General features: G+C 52.1%; 1 protein-coding gene across 1 annotated transcript in view; it reads left to right on the top strand.

The window, feature by feature from the left end:
• FSTL4 (follistatin like 4) overlaps window positions 1-20,759 on the top strand; it is a 304,947-nt gene extending 284,188 nt beyond the window's left edge. Inside the window, exons 12-16 of the mRNA XM_056124385.1 lie at window positions 2,791-2,909; window positions 6,572-6,721; window positions 11,720-11,827; window positions 17,747-17,856; window positions 19,335-20,759. Of these exons, the coding sequence (XP_055980360.1) occupies window positions 2,791-2,909; window positions 6,572-6,721; window positions 11,720-11,827; window positions 17,747-17,856; window positions 19,335-20,031 (1,184 nt within the window). The 3' untranslated portion in view covers window positions 20,032-20,759. The remainder of the gene's footprint in view (window positions 1-2,790; window positions 2,910-6,571; window positions 6,722-11,719; window positions 11,828-17,746; window positions 17,857-19,334) is intronic.
• Window positions 20,760-23,000: the final 2,241 nt, after the last annotated feature.

The raw sequence follows: 23,000 nt of genomic DNA, 5'->3' as shown, positions 1-23,000 counted from the left end.
CTACATCTTCCTCCTTCTGACGCAGTACTTTTCCCTTCTGATTTTCCCTCAAGCCCTTGGCAGGATGTCAGCTCTCATCCAGCCTGTGTGCGCATGTACAGACCCCAAACAGTTTCCTGATAGGCACCCCCACAAAAGCTCACAAAGACCGGTGGTCAAACAAAGGCAGAGCCAGGAAACTGAGCCTCCGTCTGGAGGCATTGGGAGTCCTTGGAGGAACAAGGAATGAGGCAGAGCACCAGTTGCTAATGGGAAGACTGTCCCCTGCCCCTTGGCTCCGAGGTTGCTGCACGCAGAGAACGCTTTCCCTTCGCCTTTCAAGGTGACGCTGCAGCAAAGGCAAGCAGGGCTCAGACATCTGCAGAGAATGAGGCAGTTTCGAGGCTGTGAAATATAGACCCACAAGCCCACATGCCCGCTGAGTACCAACCCGCCAGCTCCCCAGGGGCTCCGACTGGCAGATGTGGCACTGATGTCAACCAGTGGGGAACAAACGCCCCTATGCATGGACAGCCAGATGTTGTACCCTTTGCTACTCAGACTCAAGGCCTGGAGAGGCAGAAATGCAGAAGGGGAAAAAGCAAGCACCGTGGACTCTCAGGTTCCACGGGAGGACTAAGACGACAAGGGCTTAGCTAAAGTAAAGAAAGTTTCTTCACGTCCCTTAGAAGACACTGAGCTAAGGCAGAAGCTTGCTGGGGGCTGGAGTGTGTGGCTGGGATTCCTGGGAAGTCAGTTATTTGTGGAGTGAATATTTGTTGAGCCTCAGGCTCTGCTGCCTGCTGTGAGTCAGGCACTGAGCCCTGCCTGACCCAGGGCTATTGCAGCAAGACACACGCACACTCTGCCAAGCTTGCGAGATTCTGCTGCTGCTTCCAGCGATCGATGTCCCAAGGGGCCCTGGTAGGCTATTCCTGGGGTCCCAGGCTTCCACGGGTAGTTTGCTCACACACACACCCTCCCCCACCACTCGCCTGCCAGGTTGAGTGAGACAAGGTCCTGCTGTGGGGAAGAGAGAAGGAATCAGAGCTAACACCTGCCATCACGCCTCCCTCTGAACACCAGAGATTCAGTTGGAGGGCACTCACGGTGCTCAGCTTTGTCTGGTGCTTGAGGCCAAGCTGACCAGCACCCCAAGATTTCAGATTCTGCAGAGCTTTGCAGTTTGCCCCAGACAGTCCCAACTTCTGAGAGGCAGTTGCTGAGCTAGTGCAACACAGCACAGTCCTAAGGCCTGGAGGCTGCTCATGGAATCAGGTTGAAGTCCACACTTGTACTTCAACACACCAGGGCTCCAGACCCACAAAACTGCCTGCAGACATAGTAGCAGCAAGCAGAAGATCAACTCCTGTTTGATGTTGGTGTCCTAACCCAGTCAGTGAAATCAGGACACAGGCCTGCCATGAAAGGGTCTTGCACGCACTGTTTCCTTAAATCTGTAGGAATAGTTCACTTTCAAAAGCAAGGAGAGGAGGAAGAGAAGGAGGGAGGACTCTCATCTGCCATGGATGCAGCGGGAGGAGTGAAGGATGGTCCCACCCCAGCTGGAGCACTGGTCTCCGCCAGGCCACTCCCCTCATGGGTCTCCCTTTTTTTCTCTTTAAAATAAGGTGTCTGAGTCAGCTGAGATGATTTCTTCCCAGATGCCCCACAGTTGGTGGGGGGTGGGGGGATAGGATGGGGATGGGGCATGAGGTACAGAGGTTGGAGCAAGTTACCTGGAGCTGAGGTTCACTGGTTCAGAGAGGCCAGGCCCAGGTTTGGACACAGAAGAACTTGTCACAAATTCCTAAAATCCCACATTCCAGGAAGTAAGGCTAAAGGAGGTAAGACCATGGGGAGGGCGCTTGCCTTGCACACAGCCAGCCCAAGTTGGGTCCCTGACATTCCATATAGTCCCCTGAGCACCTCCAGGAGTGAGCCCTGAGTGCAAAGCAAGGAATAACCCCTTGAGCATTACAGGGCATGGGCCCCAACAAAAAATAAGAGCTTTTGACCATGGTTGTAGCATGGTGGTAGAATATTTGCATGTGTCCAACCCTGGGCTGAATCCAATGCACCACAAAAACAGTTTTAAACTGAAATAAATAAGTGACTTTAGTTTGGGGGCATCATCCATTGTAGTGTCTCCTAGGGTAGGGGGAGCTGCCTCTCCACCCTGGGGCTCTGGAATGATCCTCAGATACAATTGAGAGGCATTTCCTGCTTGTTTGCTTAAAGAAGGTAGAGTTCCAGAAGGACACTAAGTGATTTTATTTTTTCCTGAACCAAGGTTAAAAGCTAGCCCTAGCTGACAGGGATGGCATGTGCTGTGTGGTAGAATCATAGGCCTGCATGTGCTGTGCCATACTATCCACGGTCTTCCCTGGGCCATATCACACACCACTTTCACCACATACCCCCAACACCCACCAAAATACACCATCAACACACACACACACCCCAACACTCACCCACATACACACATCAACAATACATACATACACCCCAACACCCACCCACATACACACACAATACCTACAGATATACACAACACTTACCCACATACACACCAACACTCACCCACATAAACACATCGCCAATACATACCCACCCACAACACTCACATACACAGACCACCAGTACACACACCCCAAACATCAGCACATACACCCTGCACACCTCTCTCCCACCTTGGCGGTACTTGGGCTCTGCACCAAGATGCACCTGGAATGCGGATGGGTGAGTGGTGGTGGCCGCCAGGGGGCGCTGCTAGGATCACCCTGACGGGGCTGTGCTGGTTCCTCCCAGGCCTCAGTGTGGGAAATGTGTTCTACGTCTTCTCCGACGATGGCATCGTTGTCCTCCAGCCTGCAGACTGTGAGATTCAGAGGCACCTCAGGCCCACAGAGAAGATCTTCATGAGCTCTGTAAGTGTCTGTGCTGCGGGCAGTTCCTCTGTCCTACTCACCAACTCCCTCAGCCAGGACTGTCCCCAGGGCACCTGACTCCTGATCCCCCAGGGCTGCTCACCCTGTGGCATCCAAGGCCTGGGGCAGAGGAGGCGAGAGCTGCTCTGTGCCCACGCACAAGGGACAGCTGGGTCTCTGAGAGACAGGCAGTGCCAACAGCTAGCTGCCCCCCAGGGCCGAGGGAAGGCCTGTGAGGGCTGCCAGGTCATCCCCGGGGGCTCTCCAGACAGAGGACAAGGCCAGGGAAGGCTCCTGACTGGCGCTGGTGCCCAGCCAGGGTGCAGATTCCATGTGGGAATGGAGTTGGGAGAAAACACCATGAAGCACAGACGCAAGGTATGTGTGACGCAGGAGGGCAGGGTGGAGACGGGAAGGGCCTGAGGTGAGGGGTGAGGTGGGCTCTGATAGACTCCTGACAGCTCTGGCAGCCCCAAGGGAACTGCACAGGGAAGCTGGTGGTGACTGTTGCAGGCCATAGGGAGGGCATTGATAGGGCCAGGCTTCAAGGCACAAGGGTGGGGGAAGAGGCTTCCATGATGATTGGGGGCAGGCGGGGAGCAGGGCTAAGCCAGGGTAGTGGGGAACGGGCTAATTCTTGTCATAATGGGCTCAGTACCAGGGCATGGCCAGGTGCCAGACAGGGGGGCACCCTACACTGAGAATGTGGCTGGCCTTTGCTGAGCCGGAGAGGGCTGTGGGACCATATAAGAACTCTACAGAAGGCAGGAGAGGAAAGGGGGATGGTGAGCCAGGGAGAGGGACCCTGGAAGTCCAGCAGGACACAAATAATCATCAGGATGCTGGGAGACATCAGAGTCCCCAAGGAAGGGGTGCATTGCCTGGTGATAGAGTTGGGGAGCATGGTGATCTGGGGAGCTTGTTCAGGGATCTCAGGGACAAAGCATAGACACATGTTCCCAGAGCTGAGGTTGGGCATTGCTACCACCCATGCAGGGGTCAGTGACAGCAGGAGACTGGATATACTCCCGGGCTGTGTGTCCCCTGCCCCCCACTGCTGGAGATCAGCTGGGGGCTCTGTGCCTCCAACTGCTATCCCATTTGGCCTGTCTGAATGGCTTTTTGCATGAACCTGGTGCTCCTCGGGGCCCAGTACCCGCCCCCCCCCAAAAAAAGTGTGCACAGCCTGGCCCTTCCAGGCCTCTCTTTGAGGCCTCACAGACAGTGAGCCAGGAGCTGCTGGGGAAATAGGCCAGCACATTCCTGAGCCATTCCTGAGCCAATGTGTGGCGTGGCCATTCTGCCGGGGGGGTCACCGGGGCTTTGTATTTCTCTGGTGTGTAGCTCGGGAACAGCTGTTTTCCAGGCTATTTCATCTGCATTAATCATTTTTTACAGCATTACCTCTGATGTACTTTCCTGCCCCCTAACAACCGTGAAACCATCCGAAAGATGGGGTCCTAGTTAATTTCTAGCACTTAACCTTAAATAATGGCGCTCGGTCACTTTGGCACTAATTTCTTCTATATTTGCCAGTAACCCATAACTCAGGGGAAATCTCTTAAATCCAAACCAGGGCTTAGTCATCTGGGCTAAAGACACCAGAACAGGAGACAGGGAGAGGTTGTGAACATCAGACCATGGGACAGTCCCAAAGAATGGTTTTCTCACACGGAAAGCACCTGTGCACCTCAAGGGCTCAGAGGTGGGCAAGGATAACAGGAGATATAGTTCAGTTGCCGTGGCAGGCTCTTGGGAGAGATGGGGATCCACAGTGAGGCCAGAGATTGAGGGCATCTTGTTAGGGCCTGGCAGCTGGTGGTGAAGGGCACCCAGATTGAGGTTCATGCCTTTGTGACACATGGGTGAGACATCTAGGGAAGAGGGACGGTCCAGGTGGAAACTGCAGAAAGTGGTTCTGAGCTAGTTTGGGCTGGGAGCAGGACTGATGTGAGCACAGTGGGGGCTGCCAAGCTCCCCCGGGCAGAGGCAGCAGGGGGTGGGGTGCAGTTGATGTGGTCGTTGAGAACAGAACTCCAGTCCTCTGTGGTCAGGGGCAGCCCAGGAGCAGCCACAGACAAGATGGACTGGGTCAGATAGGGGAGGGAAAGCCTGAGCGAGCAAACCATGTTAGGCTAAGGAAGAGAAGCCCCCTACACAGCCTGGCCAGCCTTCAATCCATGCAGCACCAGAGGCATGCCAGGCTCCGTGCTAGGCACTGAGACAGAGCAGGGCACTGGAGACCCTCTCCTGTTACAGGCAAAAAGGAGAGCCAGAGCCCAAGAGGCTTCCGGCCACATGGTGGGTGGGAAGGGCAGCGTGAGAAGGCTCCTGGCAGCTGTCCAGGGCACAGCAGGCCTGGTGGGGTCAGAGTCACTGGCAGAGCTATGAGGCCTGCAGGGTACATGATGTCGGAAGAATAGCCCCACCAAGGGCCCCCGGGAAGGAACCTGTGCAGGGTAAGGGGGAGAGAAGCCAGGGGCCAATGGCCAGAGTCTTAGAGACTTCCAGAAAGACCTGGACTCCCATCCCACCCCCAGAATAGGGTGTTAGTGGGCTGGAGTTTCACAGAGGAATGCACAGCTGCTGAAATGAGCTCCCCAGGGCTGCAGGCCAGTGTTGTACTCAGCAGGCGGCTCTGTGGGGCCTGTCCAGCAGGGAGCAGGCACCAGCGTGCACATGCTCTGTCGCTCGCTCTGGTGACTGGCAGTGTGGCTTGAGTCAGGATGACAGGGTGGAAGGCAGAGGGCAGAGAGGCAAACTCTGCATGTGTTTTTGGAAGTAAAGCTGAGTCTGGCACCCAGGGCACAGGGAGGCGGTGGGATAGACCCGAGCCTTGGGCAGAGGTGGGTGGTGCCGGGCGCAGCTGCCTGAGCACTGAAACAGGTGGATCTGTCCAACATAGACTTCAACTTTAACAGTCACCAGCTAAGCTGGTGGCTTGCGGGGTCCAGAAGAGCTAGAGACCCTCCATATGGGTTTGGAGGGTGTCTTGGGAGAGCAAATGGTGGGGATAAGAGAAAACGTAGGGTGGAGTTTTGAAGAAAAAAAAAAAGTCCAATGTGAATCCTGGGCCCTCAAATATTGATCACCAACCTGGATGGGGTCACTGCAGAGGGCAGGAACCAGGCACAAGGACCAATGGTTTGCCCAGGTTCAAATGACATGCTGGTGAGACTTTCATGTCATAATGGAGGGCATCAGCCTGGACCATGGGAAGAGGCTGCCTGCTGGAAGGTGACGTGCTCAAACCAGTGGCTTGGAGCAGATGAGCAGACAGGGAAAAGAGAGAGCATGGGGAAGGTTCTAGAAGACCTGGACATTGACAGGAGTGATTTCTGTGATGGGGTGAGGGAGAAGGTGCATCAAGAGGATCAGACTGTGGGCCTGGCTGCTGGAGACGATGCAGAGGGAGCCATCAGCTCAGGAAGGTCCATGGGTCATGTTCACAGGTGCTAGAGAGAGTGAAGAGAGGTTCCGGCGCTTGCCTTGCACACAGCAGATCCCAGTTTGATCGCTGGCACTGCATATGGTCGCCCCAGTATTGCCAGAAGTAAGCCCTGAACACTGCTGGGTATGGCCCCAAAACCAAAAAAGGGACTTCTCTGAGAGGGGAAAAATGGCTGGTTCTACAGTTCTAAACCAGCCTGTGATCTCTGCAGGAAGAAATCTGCCCTCCAGGGGATGGTGAGGCCCTCCAGCCATGCCAGTGGGCATCAGCCGTGAACGTCAGGCACCGGTACATCTATGTGGCCCAGCCGGCACTGAGCAGAGTCCTGGTGATCGACGTCCAAGCCCAGAAGGTCCTACAGGTACATCTCTCTATGGGAGGGAGCTGGGCTTTGGGGTAGGGATGCACACAGCCTGCCACTCTCCTGCTTTCTGCATGGTCCCAGGACATCTGACCAGAAGGGCAGGGGTAAGGGACAAAGAAAACTCCTGTGTGAGCACTGTTCTAGGAAATTAGCCATGCATTGTGCAAGATGCGCCTTCTAAACAGACCCAGACAAAGTTAGAATCCCAGGGAGTTGTGTGTAATAAACAGGATTTATTGGTTCTGTGTGACAAAGGAACCAGACATGGATTGTTAAGTCAGCCTGAATATGCAATCTGGGCCACAAGTGGAATTCCCAGGTGTTGGGGGCAGAAAGATCAGAAGGGTCTAGGCCGAGGTCTTGTGGGGAATTTGTGGGGGGGCGGGGAATGACCTCGTGTGATTTCCCAAGTGTTCGTGTCAGTCTAACTGCAGTGCTGAGGTCCCCAAAATCATCCAGGCAAGAAAGGATGGCAAGAAGCCATCAAGATTTTTGTGTCACACTCAGGGCAATGCTCAGGGGTTACTTCTGGCTCTCCACTCAGAAATCACTCCTGGTGGTACTCGGGGGGGACCATATGGGATGCTGGGGGTGTCGAACCCAGGTCAGCCGCATGCAAGGCAAATGCCCTGCTATACTATTGCTCTGGCCCCTCTTGATTCTTTCTTAATATACCAAACCCAAGAGTTACTTTGTTGGATTGAATATGAGGTCTGAGCAATAGAAATCCTTGCTTTAAGTTTTAAAAACATCAACAAAAACTGTCAGACAGCAGAGTACTCTACTCTGTGCAGGTGACCGAGGAGGGGCCCAGGGAGTCCACCTCCATGGCTTTGCAATGGGGCAGGGCCTGGGGGAAGGTATCCAGGCTAGCCCTGAATGCAGGACTAGGTGTGTCCTTTGCTGGAACAAGAGAGTTAGATATGTGAGGTGCTGAGGCAAAAGGACTCCAAGGGACTGACTGGAGGGGAAGAGGGATGACTTGGGCACAGAAGTGGTCAGTGGCACCATCGGGCATTTGCTGGCTGACACTGGCAGGAACACAGCAGCTGGAGCAATGCAAGTCTGAGCAAGTGCAGGTGGTAAGTACAGACCATCCTTGTGAGTTTTGCTGCAAAATTGAATAAAGCTGGATGCACCGGGAAAAGGATCTAAGGAGAATGTCCACCTCCCCAGGGAGCTTAGTCTAAGGGGCTAAGGCATATGCAGTGCCTGAGCCCCCTACCCCACTCCTTCAATTAATCCCTTGCATGTACCACAAGATCCAGAGTACCACATCCTCAGGCCCTCCCATTGAGTCCAAGAATCTCCAGGTGTGGTCCCTGGGACCTACTTAAGAGACCTGCCACCCCTCTCCCCAAATTTTTTTAACCTCTTCTTCCATCTCTTCCACATTGTTAAATCAGGTAGGAGTCAACTCCAGGCCCCACAGTGGCTGAGCAGGAGTGAAGTGGGGGTCCAGGGTGGCCACTGAGAGGATTATCTGATCCTAAATCTGAACTATTTGCCCTAGCAAAAAGCAAGTTACTTTGTTGGATTGAACATGAACATATGGTCAGTGTTTTCTACACACACACACACACACACACACACACACACACACACACGGTGCAGTGCTGTACACCTCTATATTTCTGTGTGTCTGTATAATATTGTAAATACGGTCCAGTTCCCTCACAGTATTGATTCTTCGTCAAAGTGAGTTTTTTTTTTGTGCAGTGATTGTAGCTCTGAGTTAGTTTCTGTCTTAAATTGTAATCCTTTCCTAGGGACTCTTTTATTCTTTCCTCTTCATCTCTGGCAGTCCCTCTCACCTCAGTCTTATTTTTGTCTTAACTACAAGCATGGGATAATTAAGTCAGATTTATTTTGATTAGTGTTAAAGTGGCATGATTTTTCTATCCTTTAAACCTTTCTCTGGCCATACAGTTAGGGCTTTTTTTATAAAGCCTCCAGTGATTGGGTTTGGGTTTTATCTAGTTTAATAATCTTGTTCTTTTACCTGGAATATTTGATCCATTCATATTACATAATGTGCCTGACTATCATGTTCTTTGTATTCATTCTGATTTGGGGCTTGCAGACATTCTTGAATTCATCTTCCATTGAAGGAAAAATTCTCAGCCTTTATTCTTTCAGCTATTCTGTGGCCTTATACTTGTCTCTGGGAATTCTGTTTAAACAAAGAAATAATAATACAGGTTAGAGCATTCCTTAGTGTCCCCCACATCTCTATCCACTTCACTCTGTTTGTGTTCTTGCAGCCTCTCCACTCGGCCCACCTTCTGCTGCATCTTGGAGCTCTGAGAGAGCCTATGTATGATGAGTTCATTCTGTTGGGTTGGCACAGTCTGCATCGCCACTTTGATTGCCAAACACCCCACATGAGGAAGTGCAGAGACTCTCGATGGCTCTTAACCATCCCTTGCTCTGCCACAATGTATTTCTTATCAAAGTATCTGGAGATTCCCATTTGTTTCCCAGAGATGTCTTGTTAACTTAGGGCTTATTTATGTTGCTAAAATGAGATCAATATCTTGCATTCCCGCTCAGGCTGGTGGGGGCTGTCTAAGACAGTTTAGAGTACATACATATTTGACCATTGCCAAGACCCAGCTTGTTTGGTCCAAGGAATGCCCCTCAGAAAAATGTGGGTTCCCAGTCTTAAGGGGAACCCCCATAAATTGCAGATATGTTTAAAATGTAGGATCTTGATCACTTGATCACCTGACATCCCGTTACTCACCGATTTGCTCAAGTGGGCACCAGTAACGTCTCCATTCGTCCCTGTCACGTGCTAGTGTAGCCCAATGGCATCTGCTTGCTCCAGGAACACGAAGAACCTCAAACTGATCGTTCAGGGTCTTGATGAAGAAGTTTGACCATCTTGTAGGTAGGTGGCCACGTGATCTTTTGACATCCCGTGGAATCCAGTTGGTGATGGCTCTAGTCCAGCGGTTATCTCCAAATCGCATTACGTGTCCAGCCCATCTGATTTTCGACGCCTTGGCAAATGAGATAGCATCCCTGATTCTTGATCACTGACGGAAGTCAGAACTCCAGATTCTTTCTCTCATTTGAGTGAAGCGTGATACTCCAAGCATAGCTCTTTCAATTCCTCTTTGGGAGAGCCGAATAGCGTCCTCATCCTGTTTTCATAGGGCCCAGGTCTCTGAGGCATATGTTAATGCAGGAAGAACAGTGGAATCGAAGAGGTGTGATCGGAGCCGGAGGTTCTTCATCCTCTTAGCTATTTCTTCGACGCTCTTGAAGGTGTTCCACACCGCTCTCTTCCTCCTGCGCAACTCAGGTGCCAGGTCATTCGTCATGTTGACTTCTCGACCTAGGTACACATAACTGTTACATTCGAAGATGGTCGTTCTGTTGAGAGCAAATGGAATGTCAGGAACGAGACTGTTTCTCATAAACATTGTCTTCGTGAGATTCAGCTGTAGTTTGACCTTTCCACACTCACGGTCGAAGTCGACCAGCATTTGTGCCACTTGGCTACTGTTTGGTGTTATTAGAACGATGTCATCAGCAAAGCAGAGGTGGTGTAGTTGCCGACCATCTATCTTCACTCCCATTTCTTCCCATTCCAGTCATCGCATGACATTCTCAAGCGTGGCACTGAAGAGTTTCAGTGAAATGGTATCACTCTGCCGAACCCCTCTCTTGACATGGATGATCACTTCCTTGTAGAATGGTAAGATCCTGGTAGTGAATCCATAATACAGATCATGGAGGATCCTGATGTATTGAGTTTGAATGCCCTGTTTGACTAGGGCTTTGATGACCACTTCAGTCTCAATAGAATCAAAGGCCTTCTTTAAATCAATGAATTTTAAACAGAGTGGCATCTTCAACTCCCGAGAAACCTCAATGAGCTTGGTTATAGTGTGGATATGGTCGATCATGCTGAATCCTTTGCGGAACCTGGCTTGCTCACATGGTTGTCCTTCATCTAATGTTCTGTCAGTCCTATTCAGGATGACTCGAATGAAAACAGCTTGTAGATTACAGACAACAGGCAGATCGGATGATAGTTGCCAATATCGTGGATATCGCCCTTCTTGTACAGTAGTACAGTCCTGCTGGTTTTCCACTGGGATGGAGCCTTGCATTCAGACAGGTAGCATGTGAAGAGCCGAGCCAAAAAAAATGTAGGACAGCAACAGCTAAAACAGAGCCACTCCTGGCAAGGGGAAATCGAGGCTGCCTCTTTCAGGGTGATTCCATCACTGCATTGTGGGGGGGGGGGGGCAGGCTGGTAAAAGCCAGATTCAGAGGCACAGGGCAGGGTAATGCTGAGGTTATGCAGGGTGGTCTAGCAGGGACAGGCCGGCACAAGGCACACTCTGAAGGGCACAGTGGATCTTGGCCTCTGGGTAGCCAGATGAATACAAGCTCCCACAGGAAAGGAGTGTGGGAGAAGTGAATTCAGGGCTCTGTTGTCACCCTCCCCCCTCACCCAGATGTGGAGCAGGGGGCTGGGAGCACTTGCCCAGAGACTTATGAAACTCCTCCTTACTGTAGAAAGCTGGAAGTCTCTGTGTTGAGGCCTTTGACGTGATAGTCTGGGTCTCCTTTGAGTAAACTAGGCCAAAGAGAGAGAGAGGATTCATTTCATTTAGCATGATATTCTCCACAGAGGCGCAGGGGGTGGGAAGGGGTAAGGATGAGGGGAGGGATACTGGGAACATTGGTGGTGGAGAATGGGCACTACTGGTGGAGGGATGGGTACTTGAACATTGTTTGACTGAAACGTAATCATGAAAGTTTGTAAGTCTGTAAGTGTATCTCACGGTGATTCATTAAAATAAAAAATTAAAAATTAAAAGATTAAAAAAAGAAAGAGGAGAAGTTACACCAGTGTTTTACCCCTGAGGACACAGGAGGCACTTTCCAGCCAGCAGAGGCTCACAGAACCCTCCGGCCCACCTTCTCTCTTGTTAGCTTCTACAACTGTGACCAACCTGTCACTCTTTGCTCAAGTCCATAGGTGTGGACCCTGTGCCAGATAAGCTGTCCTACGACAAGTCACATGACCAAGTGTGGGTCCTGAGCCGGGGTGATGGGCCTAAGTCCCAGCCAAGCCTCCAGGTAAGTTGAACACTGGGGGCTGACTGCCCCCTCAGACTTTCTCCCTTGCTACCAAACATCTGTCCAGAGAGACACAGGTAAGACCAGTCCATCATGGATAATTAGCAGGTATTTCAGCCTGGCCTGCAGTGAAAAGGCTGCTGTGGGAGCACCTCCCCCCCGCCCAATTCCTGCCTTTCTTGGTGTGCAGGCAGTGAGAAGGGAGACAGAACTTTCTTCCCCGCAGGCTGGGTGTGCCAGGACTGAGCATCAAAGGGGGTTGCAGCCCACATGGGGAACGTCCACCCCTGTCCCCACTGTGCTCGGCTCAGCATGATCATCCCTTTTCTTCAATTCTTCCAGCTCCAGGCCAGTAACCATTCTGGCTCCACTGATATTAATCACAGACAGTGGACATTTTGGGGGTTAACTTTCTCCTAGAATCAAGGAGGCTACAGACGGCAGCTCCTGGACAACCTTTCACCTCCTCTAAACTGAGATGCTTTCGAGCCTTGACAAGGTCACTCTCCGCTGATGGTCCCTGTAGCAGTGCCAAGAAATCATTTAAGGGAATGCCTGGGGAAAGGTCACCAAAATTAATTTCTGGAATCAAAAATGAGTTTCAACCTTGAAATCGCAGTAGCTGCATTTAAAACAACAACAACAACAACAAAAATGCACAAAATACCAAAACACAAAAGAGGACCTTCGAGAGACTAAAAGCACAAAACTCTTCCAAACCATAGAACAGTTGAAGAGGTTGGAGTCTCCAAAGTTTCAAAAGAGCAAAGCTAACAGTTATCCTGGAATCCAACATTACATACATTTAAAATTTCCAAGCTGAGAGAGAGCAGTTTCTGTGCAAGTGAAAAGAGCAATCGAGTTCTAGTCCACATGGGGGAAGATCAGAATGCCACAAAACAAAGGGAAAACATTTCCAAGCAGGAAGATGCTATTAGCTGTACAAACAGCCAGATTGGCATTGCACATCTCACCCACGAGTCCCACTCAGGAAAGGTACTAGTGACCCTTGAGGGGCTGGAGTGATAGTATAGCGGGGGGGGGGGGGGGGGGGGGCGGGGGGCATCTGACTTGCACATGACTTACCCAGGTTCAATCCCCAGCTCCCCCCAAAAAAGTAATGACCCTAAAGAAGGGCTTAACTAAAACAAAGGTATTTGAGGGAAGATGATCCAGAAGCATCTAGTAAGCGCTACATAGGATATTTGAATTAGGAGAGTCATGTCTACCAGGCTGTATGTAGCTAAAAACAAATTAACACAGTCAACATGCGGGAGGGGCAGGGCACGCTTTGCATTCATGGTATCATAGTTCTATCCCACAATGAGTGGAGGAAAGAAAAGTAAAAAAGACAAAATGTGTGAAAACAGTTTAAAGGTGAAAACAGATTGAGCAGCTCAGGCTTAAAGAAGAAAATGAGGCTCAGGTGGTACAGCACATGCCTCCCACAATTTTTTAAAAGGTGAAAAACAGCTCTACTTGTTTACAAGAAACACACCTAAAGCGAAGTGATGGTAAAAGATTTCATTTAAAAAGGTGGGAATGATGAAAGCTTCAAATAGCATAAGAGCCTCATGTGATAAAGGACCAATTAAACCAAACATACGATTAAATATATAAAGCAAGCAGAGTCAGGGAAAGTTGAGTAAGGAATATGGGTCTAACAAGCACAGAGCACATAATGCAGAAGCATATAGACAGAATTACAAGGAAAAACAACAAATTTTGCAAAAATAGAAATTATCAGCTATGTTATCTCACCATTAAAAAATAAGTAGAACATGGACCTGAACAATAGTACAGCAGGTACTTGCATGCAGCTGACCCAGGTTCGATCCCCTAAATCCTATTTGGTCCCCCAACCACCACCAGGACTAACCACTGAGTATCTCAGGGCGGGGACCAAAAACATAAAACCTGCCCTAGTAAGAAAACACTCCTAAATGGCCATCAAGACAAATGGAACTTACAAATTGCCTCAGAAGCTACCTATGGGATGCATCATCCTCCACATGTGGGGCCTCTAGGGGAAGTAGTGCCTTAAAGCCTGCAGAAGAAGTCGCTTGGGAAATCAACAAAAAGACTGGAAGTAACAAAGAACAAATTGAGACATAAGTAAATTTTTCACAAGCCTGATTACAGAAAGAGACAGGAGGAGGAAAGAGAGTGTGCACTGTACAGATACAAGAGGGACAGTTTAAAACCTAGAAAGAATGGATGATTGCTTACAAAATGTAGCGGAAAAACACTGATTGATCTATGGGAAGCCTGATTTGGAGCAATTGCCACAGGAAAAGGCTTTTATGGAAAACTGTACAGCTGGGACTAAAGCAAGAGCACAGCACGTAGGGCATTTGCCTTACATGAGGCCGACCCAGGTTTAATCTCTGACACCCCATATGGTCCTCCGATCCCAGCATAAGATCTGAGCACTGCTCAGTGTGATTCAAAATAAAAAAGAAAGAAAGAAAGAAAGAAAGAAAGAAAGAAAGAAAGAAAGAAAGAAAGAAAGAAAAGAAAAGAAAGGAAAGGAAAGGAAAGGAAAGGAAAGGAAAGGAAAGGAAAGGAAAGGAAAGAAAAATGTATAGCTTGGTTTTCTTAGGCCTTCAAAATATAAATTTAATGTTATTGGAACAGTCTCAGACCACAAGAGGGAATGATAAATGAACATATAAAAACAGGAATAGGGAAATGACTCATGGGTACAGGCCTTGCATGCACAAAGAAGGACCTGAATTTGATGCCAGGATAACCCTACTGGCCTTTGAGCTGTTGGATCTGAGCACTAAACCAAGTATTTATTTAATTATTGCTTTTGGGGTCACACCCGGAATGCACAGGGGTTACTCCTGGCTCATGCACTCAGGAATTACTCCTGGCGGTGCTCGGGGGACCATACAGGATGCTGGGAATCGAACCCCAGGTCGGCCGCGTGCAAGGCAAATGCCCTACTGTGCTATTGCTCCAGCCCCCAAGTATTTCTAGGAGTGACCCCCAAGCCTCTAAGCACTGTTCCTGAGGCCTAAAAAAATACATAAAAATAGGGGGATGGGGATTTGTATCTGTTTATATACATGCATGTATATATACATGCATATATAAATAAAACAATGATCTTAGGAATGCAGAAACAGACTAGATTGGATTAGAAATAGTCCAGTAATGTATCTAAATGCCCAAGCAGGGAACAAATTCCCAGGAAGCAATGACAGGCATTCACTCTCAGGAAATCAGGGAACATTCTTCAAAATAACAACAGGGAGGAAAAAAAAACCTATGCTATTTTCAGTACATGCTAGAAAATCCTTTAATTCAATAACAGCAGACATTCCACACCAAAAAAACAACAACAACCCCCCCCCCAAAAAAAAAACCTAAGAATGTGAATAGGAAATTCCTTAAACAGAATGAAGAACACTTCCCAGAAACCAAGAGTAAATTCTGCCTAAATGACAAAATGCTAAAAGCATTTTCATTAATATTAGGAATGAGAGCATAATGCCTGCCATCATCATAATCAGAAAGACTAGGAAATGTGCTAGGACAAGAAAATGAACTAGATTGCCGGAACTTGCCTTCATCACCGTGGGCCGGGCGAGTGTAATAAGTACTTGGAAAAACTGCTCCCAGAAAAAATGTCAACCAGCAGGGCCAGTGCTCTGAGCAGCCAGGATAGGTGAACCAGAACCTCAGGACAGTGCTGTTGACCCAGCAACTTCCACAACCCCCCACCCCCCAAGGCCCCAATCACCGAGACTGAGAGATTGCACCGACTCTCCCTGTTTCAGCATCCTTTACATTGGTATTCGATATGCCAAAGACAGTAACAACAAAATCTCCAATGGAGACGTTACTGGGCCCGCTCGAGCAAATCGATGAACAACGGGAGGGCCTTTACCTTTCACCTTTACATTGGAAAAGCACTGAAAACCATGTCCTCGCGACTGCCTGTAACTGGGGCCCACTCCCTGCAGTATCCAGGTAGGGGCCTGTGGGAACTTCACCCCTCCAGCACTTCTCCTCTGGGGATTCTGAGCCCACCCTAACTAACTGCCACGTGGCCTGAGGACTCACATTGCTTGTGTTAACCAAGCTGACCTATTAGAGGGGAGGTCAGCACTTCCCCCTTGGACACGGGTGTGTGCATGGCCCACTGGCAAATGAGGCTGACTGGGCTTCTCTCCTGGGGGTCAGTGGCCAGAGTAATGCATGCTGGTTAAGGAACCGCCGGGTGTAGGAGTGGTGAGGTGAGACCATGCTGGCTGCTGACAGCTGTGCTTCTCCATCTCTATTAGAGGTGGAAATGACAGGCCTGGGATCAAGCAGGGCCCAGTGTTACTGTATGGAATTCTCTGGCCTTTTCCCCTCGACACTCTCAGATCCGCTTTCCTAATGCTGCTGTTTCCTGACCGCCCCATGCTATGCATTCCCCCCCCCCCCCCCCCCCCCCCCGCGGGCTTGCCAGAGAAGCGTCTTTGGGCCATTTTTTTAAATCATAGGAAAATAATCTAATGGAACGTTAGTGCTTCAGAGCCGCCAGGACTGGGAGTCCCGACTCTCATCACTCCATTCCAGCACTGGCCCCCTGGGAAGTATCTGAGAGAAGCCCACTCTAGCGGGAGCAGCAGGCCAGGTGCTGTTTGTTTGGCCCTCAAAGCAAAATGAGAAGGCAGGGCCATTCCCCAAGAGGGGAGGCAGCCAGCACCACAGGCCTGAAGACACAGGCTGGGCCAGGCTGTGCAGGTCCAGCCCCTGCCTGTGTGTACCAGACCCCTCCCCCGCACCAGAAGAAGCCCCTCGGTCTCTACCTCCTCCTGGCTGAGTGTAGGCTGAAGGCTGGCAGGGGGGGTGAAGGGGGAAGGGGGTAGCTCACAACCTCCCCCTTCCCTGAGCTGGCCCAGCCGGACCTCAGGAGGCTGTTTCCTGGAGACCCTCCAGAACTCACCTCCAGTCTAACCTGAGACATCCCTCAGCAGCTCTGTTCTGCCCTGGACCTTCCCCTCCCCAAGGTGCACACAGCAAGAAGGGCTAATCTGTAGGGGAGAGCAGGGTTCCTCCCGGAAACCGAGGCAGCCGTGCTCTGTCATTTCCAATTTGTACAATGGATGGGCCTCTTCCCAGCCAGGACCCCTGGGGGACTGGAAACGATTCTGCATTCTAATTGCGGGAGTCTGCAAGGCCTCCCTGCTTTCTTGAGTCCCAGGAACACCAGGCACCCACATCAAAAGGGACATAGAGCAGCAGCACATTCCTCCCTCAAGAAAGCACAGAGGCTAGAGCAATAGCACAGTGGGTAGGGCATTTGCCTAGCATGCGGCCAACCCAGGTTTGATTCCTAGCATCCCATATGATCCCCCGAGCACCGCCAGGAGTGATTCCTGAGTGCATGAGCCAGGAGTAACCCCTGTGCATTGCCAGGTGTGACCCAAAAAGAAAAAAAAAAGAATGCACAGGTGTTGGGCTGGAGGGATAGTCCAGTGGAGAAGATGCTTTCCTTGCATGCACCTAACCTGGGTTCAATCCCTGGGATCCTATAGGGTCCCCCAAGCACCACCACCACATTTCCCAAGTGCAGAACCAGGAGTGACCACTGAGCATCACCCCAAAAACTGAAAGAAGAAAAAGGAAAAAAGAATTCACAGGTGGCCAGGTGCTGAGAAGGCAGGGATCCATGCACTTATCTCTGAGTCCTAGTCTGGTTCTGAGGGCCTCCCACCAAGCCACATGGGGCGTGCTCTGATGACCTGACCCACTGGGGACACCCTTCCTGCACCCCCTCATGACTGGGATGGTCATGAGGCTTGGCCCTCCCCTCTCTCCGACAGCCTGCCTGCTGCCTTACCCCTGCCCTCGCATACCCAGTCTCTGGTGTCCAGCAGCTATAGGACAGATGGATACCCCAGACTCCCTCTCTTGTAGGTGCTAACGGAGGCCAGCAGCGGACAGGGCCAGCACCTGGTCCGTGTGCCCTTTTCTGGAGTGGAGGATTTCTTCATCCCCCCCACCAACCTCATCATCAACCATGTCAGGTGAGAGCTGCCTCCCACGGGGTCCCCCACGCCTCAGCGGGGTCCCACTCTTGTCTCTGTTCCCACCTGCTCCTCTCAGGTTGTCCTTGGGCCCTCTGGGGAAGGGACAGAGCATGAGTCCTTCCCTGATGTTCATGGTTCAGAGTGAAGAAAAAGGTCCGTGAAGATGAGGAAACCTGGCCTGGAGATGAGGAACCCAGAGGCAAGATGGGACCCGGCTCACCTTCTGCTTGCCAGATGAGGGGAACCAAAAGAGGGGTTTGACAGAGGCAGAAACGGGTTCAGAGACATTCAAACACTGACCCAGATCACACAGCTAGAAGCATATACAATGAACCCACAGAGCTTGACCCTGCTTCTTCCTTGCTCTCTGCTCTCCACAGCCCGGGGTTGCTCTTAGGAACCTCAATCACAGTGGGGAAGGGGGTCCCCACCAGGAAATGAGCTCTGTTCCACGTGATCTTTCCTTGCTCCTCATTCAGAGACCACTCCCCCCCTTTCTGTAAGTCTTCTGTAAGCCAGGAGTATAATCTTACCTCAATCACCGCCAGGAAAGGGGGTCTGTTTGCAGGAGGGTGCTGGGCTCAAACAGAAGGGAGTGCCCGTGGATCCTTGCAAGGGAAGAAAATGAGCACGTAGCCCCTCCCCACCCTACACACACACACACCAGTCCTGGAAGAGCCCCAAAGGTGTAAGTGGTGAGACCCCTCAAGTCCTGCAAGCTTGAGTGCACAGAGGGGAGCACATAGCACGTCTCTCCCACTCTTAGAAGATACTTTCTTGTGAGCACTTTCCCCACTCAGAAGCACTATTATTTGCGTGATTTTGGACAAGAGTATTCTCACTTTCTGTTGGGATACATAGTGCCCAAAGGCATCCATGGGCAAGACAGGAAGTCCTGTCAGAGTCAGGCCTTTGTGCAGCTAACACACAGCCTGCAGAGAGGGGGCTCACAAAACCCAGAGGGGAGCAGCTCCTGGCCCCATGCCTGCTTAGAGGCAGACAGCCCCCACACCCCCCCCCCCCAGCTCCCAGTCACAGCAGACCATCACTGTCTACTCAGCAGAACCAGCTCCTTCTTCCTGCTCTGCCTCACCCTCTCCCTCCAGCACAAGGCCCACAGATTGACCTCAGAGCACCCTGGGCCAGAGAGAGGGCTCGGAGGACTGAGCCCATGCAGGAACCTCAGATCCAGCACTGCATGGACCCCCAACCTCTGAGTATCCCCAGAGTGCCTCCAGATAGACTCCAAAAGAACAAGAAAAAAAGGAACCCCAAAGAGGCCCCTGGGCCCCCCTTTACCTTTCTCAAGATCTTTATTATGATCCAAGGAGGTAAATCTCTGGACCACTGCAGCCCATGGGGTGACACTCATCCCTGACCCCCTGAGTGGCTTGCCTGCTGCAGGCTCTGGAGAAGGGCTGCGGTCCTTGACAGGGCAGCCCCCCCAACCCCTGACAGCCCTTCCTCCCACACAGGTTTGGCTTCATCTTCAACAAGTCGGACCCCGCTGTTCACAAAGTAGACCTGGAGAGCCTGGTGCTCGTCAAGACCATCAGCCTGGAGGGCCATGGCTGCGTGCCCCAGGCCATGGCCCACACACACCTGGGTGGCTACTACTTTATCCAGTGCCAGCCGGGTCAGGGCAGTGCCCCGCAGCTGCTCCTGGACAGCGTCACGGACTCTGTGGTGGGCCCCAACGGCCACGTTGCCGGCACCCCGCACACGTCCCCCGATGGGCGCTTTGTGGTCAGTGCCGCCAGCGGCAGCCCCCAGCTGCATGTGCAAGAGATCACCGTGCGAGGCGAGATCCGGACCCTCTACACTCTGAGAGCCAGCGGGGGTATTGGGGACGTGGCCTTCCAGCGCTCCTTCACCAAGGGCAACCAGTACCACGCCTACGCCACGCTGGAGGCCGAGCCCAGGCTGCTGTTTGTGGAGCTGGCCACAGGGAAGGCGGGGGTGCTGCAGAACTTGAAGGAGCCACCCCAGGACCTTGCCCGGCCCCGGGGAGCGCCCCACAGGATCGTGAGGGACAGTGGGTTGTTTGGACAGTACCTCCTCACACCGGCCCAGGCATCACTGTTTCTAATCAACGGGAGGCAGAAGGCCCTGCGGTGTGAGGTGGCCGGCGTTCCGAGGGGGACCACGGTGGTGTGGGTGGGCGAGGTATGAGGGACGCCCGAAGACAAGATCCCCCTGCCTCCCCAGAAAAGGAGGCCCACCTGGTCCGGACCCCGCCAACCCCCAAGCTGGCGCGCTCTACATTTTCACAGACAAAAGCAAAATCTGTCTCCACTTCGTGGCTCCACACTGGTCTCCTTGCAGTGTCCCAGGCTGAGGCCTGCACTGCTAGAGAAACTGGGGTGCCCCCCCGGGGAGACTGATCCTCTGTGCCGAGAGCCCTGGTGCCCAGGGAAGGGACCAGCTGCTCTGCCTGTCCCTGCGGACCCAGGGGCAGTGTCCCACCTATCCCCCTGTGGCCTTCACGTCCCTGCGCCCCTCCACCACCACCCGCGCCCTCCTCTGGGCCCCACTTTCTCCTCTCCAGCTGCTTCTTAATTCTCTTTCCTTTTGACTCGTTCTGGACCTGAGGCAGAACCAGCAGGTCATTGCCTCAGTGGGGTGGGGAAATCATCACTTTATTTTGCAAACTTTGATTAAAAATTAATTTTCTATAATTGCAAGTGCTAGTCAGCAGAAAGAGGCACTCTGGGGTCCAGCTTCCTGCCACTGGTCCACAAGCCTGCCTGTCTCCACACCGCTGACCACCCTCAGGCTGACCGCCATAGGGCGGACACGGGGACAGACCCCAGGGGCCTGCTTTTCACCACCAAAGGGAAACATTCTTTGAGTGGGGTTCAGCACCCCCAGTTCAGGACTGTGCTTGCCTGACGGAGCTGGGGGGCTGCAGAAACACCCCCGTCCAGGACATAGTGGGGTGTACACGGTTTTCTTAAGTGCACCCTTTCCAACCTAATGTCTTTGCCGCTGCTCGCTGCCTCCTCTCACCCATACAAAGAGCCTGTCTCAGTGTTTTTGGACCCACTGACAACATTCCAGCCCACAGAACAACCCTGAAACCTGGGGCCAGCCCAGCTGCATGTCCCAAGGGGCCTCAGTTTCCCCCAGTATCACATACCCACCCAGCCCCTGGGGAGCAGAACAGAGTGTCTTGGCAAGGAGGCTCCCTGGGGCTCCCAAACATCCCTTTTCCTCAGGTCAGGCACGCACACACACACACACACACACACACACACTTTCCAGCTGGGATCATCCTCTTTCAGATTACCTGGCATTGGGAGAGGGAGCCCACCACAGACCCCTCAGCAGGCAGGGCCCCCCTGCACCGTGGTCCTGATTTTCTTGCCCAGCTGAGGTGTGAGCCCTTTCGGGGAAAGCCAGCACAGAGTCTGCCTCACACTCAATATCACAGCCCCCCACCACCCCCCGACTGTCCAACCCTCCAACCCCCAACCTCTGCTGCATCCCATCACCCAGAGCAGGACCAAGGGAGCACTCGTGGTTCACCCCTCTGAGGAGATGCAGGCACAGACAGAAAGGGCCCAGCCTTGCTTCTCATCCCTGCCTCAGTCCCAACCCCTACTTTCATCAACAAAAGTCTCCAACATTCATGAACTTCTCCCTTGGGAGGAAAACTCATGGAAATTTGAGGGAGCCCCTGGCAGACACAGTCTCTGTGGCCCTGTGAAGAGAACCCTCACCCCCGGCTCCAGAGTGATGCGACACCTGCCCACACAGCTTTGTCGAGGGAGGGGCTTCTGAGGAATCGGGCCCATCAGCCTCCACCCCTGCCCTTCCTGAGTGGCTTAAGAAGGGCAGGACCATCACTGTAGACTACAGGTCGCCGCCAGCTCCAGGATACAGCAGTTGGACACAGCCCAGGAGACAAATTTATGAAAGACTGGAGGATGGAGGAGAGTCGAGTTTCCTCAGCAGTGCCACCAGCACAGGAAATCCCGTCAGGCCCTGGTTCCTCGCCGCTCCTTTGCAGCCCCCCAAGTCACAGTTTAATTTGATGACCACTTGCTTAAGTCACGCCTGCAGGTATGAGCAGTAACCCCAGCATGAACACCGAAGGTCCGTGGTCACCAGCTCTTTCTCACCACAGAAGGTTTCCTGATGCCCAAACATCACCCCCAAAGCCACTGACACCGTGAATTTAAAAAATGACCTTAGAAAAAAAATTTCACCAAAAAAAAAAATTAAAAACACAGATTGTGCTCACTCATAATAGCACCCCAATAATAATCTATACTGCTAGGAGAGTATGGATTTGAACCACGCCTTCACGGTCCAGCCCAGGAAGCTGACCCCTGCCTGCAGATCCTAGGTCCCAGAAGGACAGTCGGCCAGAAGGGGTTCTGGAGGTGTGAGCCAGTGCGGACCACTGCAGAGCGGCCTGGCAGGAACCCATGCCCCAGCAGAGGCTGCAGCTGCCCTGAGCAGCACCCACAGGCCGTGGCTGCACCCCGCCTGCTCCCTAATCCCCGGCCTTCTGCAGGAGAGAATCTCAAGAAAGCAGCTCAGTAGAAGTCTCCCGAGACTCCTTCCTCTGCGCATGAACACACTCCAGTCCCAGGCGGGTTCTGGGAACCAGCTTTGAACCCCAATAAAGCAAAGTGCACCCTGCCTGGACCTTTAGTAAGCAGCCTGGAGGTGGCTCCCGGCATCACACGTCTTGTTTTCTGTTGACCACGAACCTGTGAACTAAAGGACATTTCAGAACTGAGATGTGAAACAGATTCAGTCTGGATATATTTTTCTATGAGGGGCTTCAAACGTCATGGACTCCTCTCTCACCATTGCGCTTCACTCAGACCCACCCCGCAGACCCTCGACCGTCTCTCTCCCCACCCCACCCCTGCCCCTCATCCACAATCTACCTCACATACTGACATCACCTGCAGATGAGAACCAGCCGTAGGCCAGAGAGGCAATGTGGGGTGACTTTGACTGCCAACACGGAAGTCCCGTGCCAGCTCCCACTCCAAATGCACTCAGAACCACACAGCCCCTTGCTGCCCAGTGTCCCACCTGCTACACCAACACCCAAACCCCCTACCATCCCCAAGTTAGGCCACGGAGACCTGGAGAGTGTCAGGAAACCAAATGCAATTGGG

This window comes from Sorex fumeus, unplaced genomic scaffold (genome assembly GCF_029834395.1).
Source record: "Sorex fumeus unplaced genomic scaffold, SorFum_2.1 ptg000051l, whole genome shotgun sequence".
In the NCBI taxonomy this organism is placed as follows: domain Eukaryota; kingdom Metazoa; phylum Chordata; class Mammalia; order Eulipotyphla; family Soricidae; genus Sorex; species Sorex fumeus.
The sequence above is the reverse complement of the archived record's forward strand: the minus strand, read 5'-3'. Positions and strand labels throughout refer to the sequence as shown.